General features: G+C 44.5%; 1 protein-coding gene across 1 annotated transcript in view; it reads left to right on the top strand.

Annotated features, from left to right (window-relative positions):
• The window catches only part of Senp3 (SUMO specific peptidase 3), a 9,308-nt gene that overhangs the window by 4,507 nt on the left and 3,078 nt on the right, over nucleotides 1-1,723 (top strand). The window contains exon 7 of the mRNA XM_005349769.3: nucleotides 254-331. Within this exon, the coding sequence (XP_005349826.1) occupies nucleotides 254-331 (78 nt within the window). The remainder of the gene's footprint in view (nucleotides 1-253; nucleotides 332-1,723) is intronic.

Below are 1,723 nucleotides of genomic sequence, written 5' to 3' on the forward strand. Positions count from 1 at the left end.
TTTAATCTTAGCACTTGGGAGGCAGAGGCAGGGGATGGGGATCTCTGAGTTCCAGGACAGCCAGAGTGTTACACAGAGACACCCTGTCTAAAAACAACAAAACCACAGTTGTACTGTATTGTTAAGTGAATTAGAACACCAGCTGTTGAAGCCATTCCATTTAGGCTGTATGCAGTGGAGTATGGATGGGACGGGAACTCTGGGCAGCTCTGAAGTCTTAACCCTATCCAGCTCTTTTGTGTCTTCGGCACAGGTGCATTTCTTCAACAGTTTCTTCTATGATAAACTTCGTACCAAGGGTTATGATGGGGTGAAAAGGTGGACCAAAAATGTGAGTTACGAGTTCACAACTACTTGTGCAGCACCTTGTCTTTTATATTTTAAGTTTTGCTTTCTATGAGCCCTTTCCCCAACCCTCGTCACCATTCTAGATATTAAATGTCTTGTGTACTAGGTACTACTGTAGGAAGCAAGTATACAATAGTGTAAGGAAATAATTTTGCCTTGATGAGATTAGGGTAAGTTAAATTTCAGCTAGTTGTAAAGTGTTGTGAACATATTAAAACAGTAACGACAGCATGAGAGGTGGGTACGGGTCTTACCAGACTTAGGTTAAGGCCTTCCACATCTGAATGATTGGAGTTGCCATGTGCAGTCTGGGAAACAGTGCTCTAAGCAAAAGGAACAGCAAGTATTTGAAACCCAGACAGAAAAAGAATATGCTTTGAACACAGTGACTAAGGTTAGAATGATAGAAAATTGGGCAGAGAAGATCATGTGACTTATATGACGTAAACTGACAAAGATGGATGTCACTCTGTGTACCTTGAGAAGCCATTGAAAAACTAATTGCGTTTTTACCGTGTGGGTGTGTGTGCTTTGGTATGCATGTGGGGGTCAGAAGACAACGTGCAATGATCAGTTCCAGAGCTCAGACTCAGGCGGTCAGGCTTTGTGGAAGCACTGTACCTGTTGAGCCATCTTCCCACTCATACCAGACTAGAGATGCTGCATGGTTGGTGCTCATTCCGTGGTGGGATGAAAGGGGAGAGTAGCTCAGGTGAAGTAGCTGGACTGGAGTGCAAGTGGGAGATGAAGACAGCAGTGAAGAAGATACCTGGGCTTGGGACTTAAGTAATGGGAAAAATTGAGACAGGAGCAGTTTAGGGTGGATTCAAGAATTTCTGTAGGTTTCTTTGCCCTGTAATTGAAAGGCCAAGAAATTTCTACAGCAACAAAGGAACATTGGTCCTAACACCCACTTGCCTTCCTTCCTCCTGTGACCTAACACTACCTTATCTTCCTACCCTCTATCCTCCCCACCCCCAAAAAATGTAGCTAGAACTATAGCTGTGCACCGTACACCACTAGACTTCTGGCCTGGCCTGGCCTGGCTCCAGGGCTTCATATCTGTCCTCAGGTTTACGCAGGGGCCTGGTGAGCCTTATTTCATCCAGTAGCGGCAAGAATGACAACACAGCAACAAACCCTTAGCCTTTGTAAATTTATTCTTCCTGGGGTTCAGCAAGATGGCCCAGTGGGTAAAGGTACTTGCTGCCAAGCCTGATGACTTGAGTTTGATCCCTGGGACCCACATGGTGGAAGGAGAGAATCAACTTGTTCTCTGACCTCTACACATGTATCATGACACATGTGCCCCCTTCCCATATAATAAAGTCTTTGCTGTTGCTTGCTTCTGTGATCTTTTTTTTTTTTTTTTTTT

Source organism: Microtus ochrogaster, chromosome 7 (assembly GCF_000317375.1).
Source record: "Microtus ochrogaster isolate Prairie Vole_2 chromosome 7, MicOch1.0, whole genome shotgun sequence".
Taxonomy (NCBI): Eukaryota; Metazoa; Chordata; class Mammalia; order Rodentia; family Cricetidae; genus Microtus; species Microtus ochrogaster.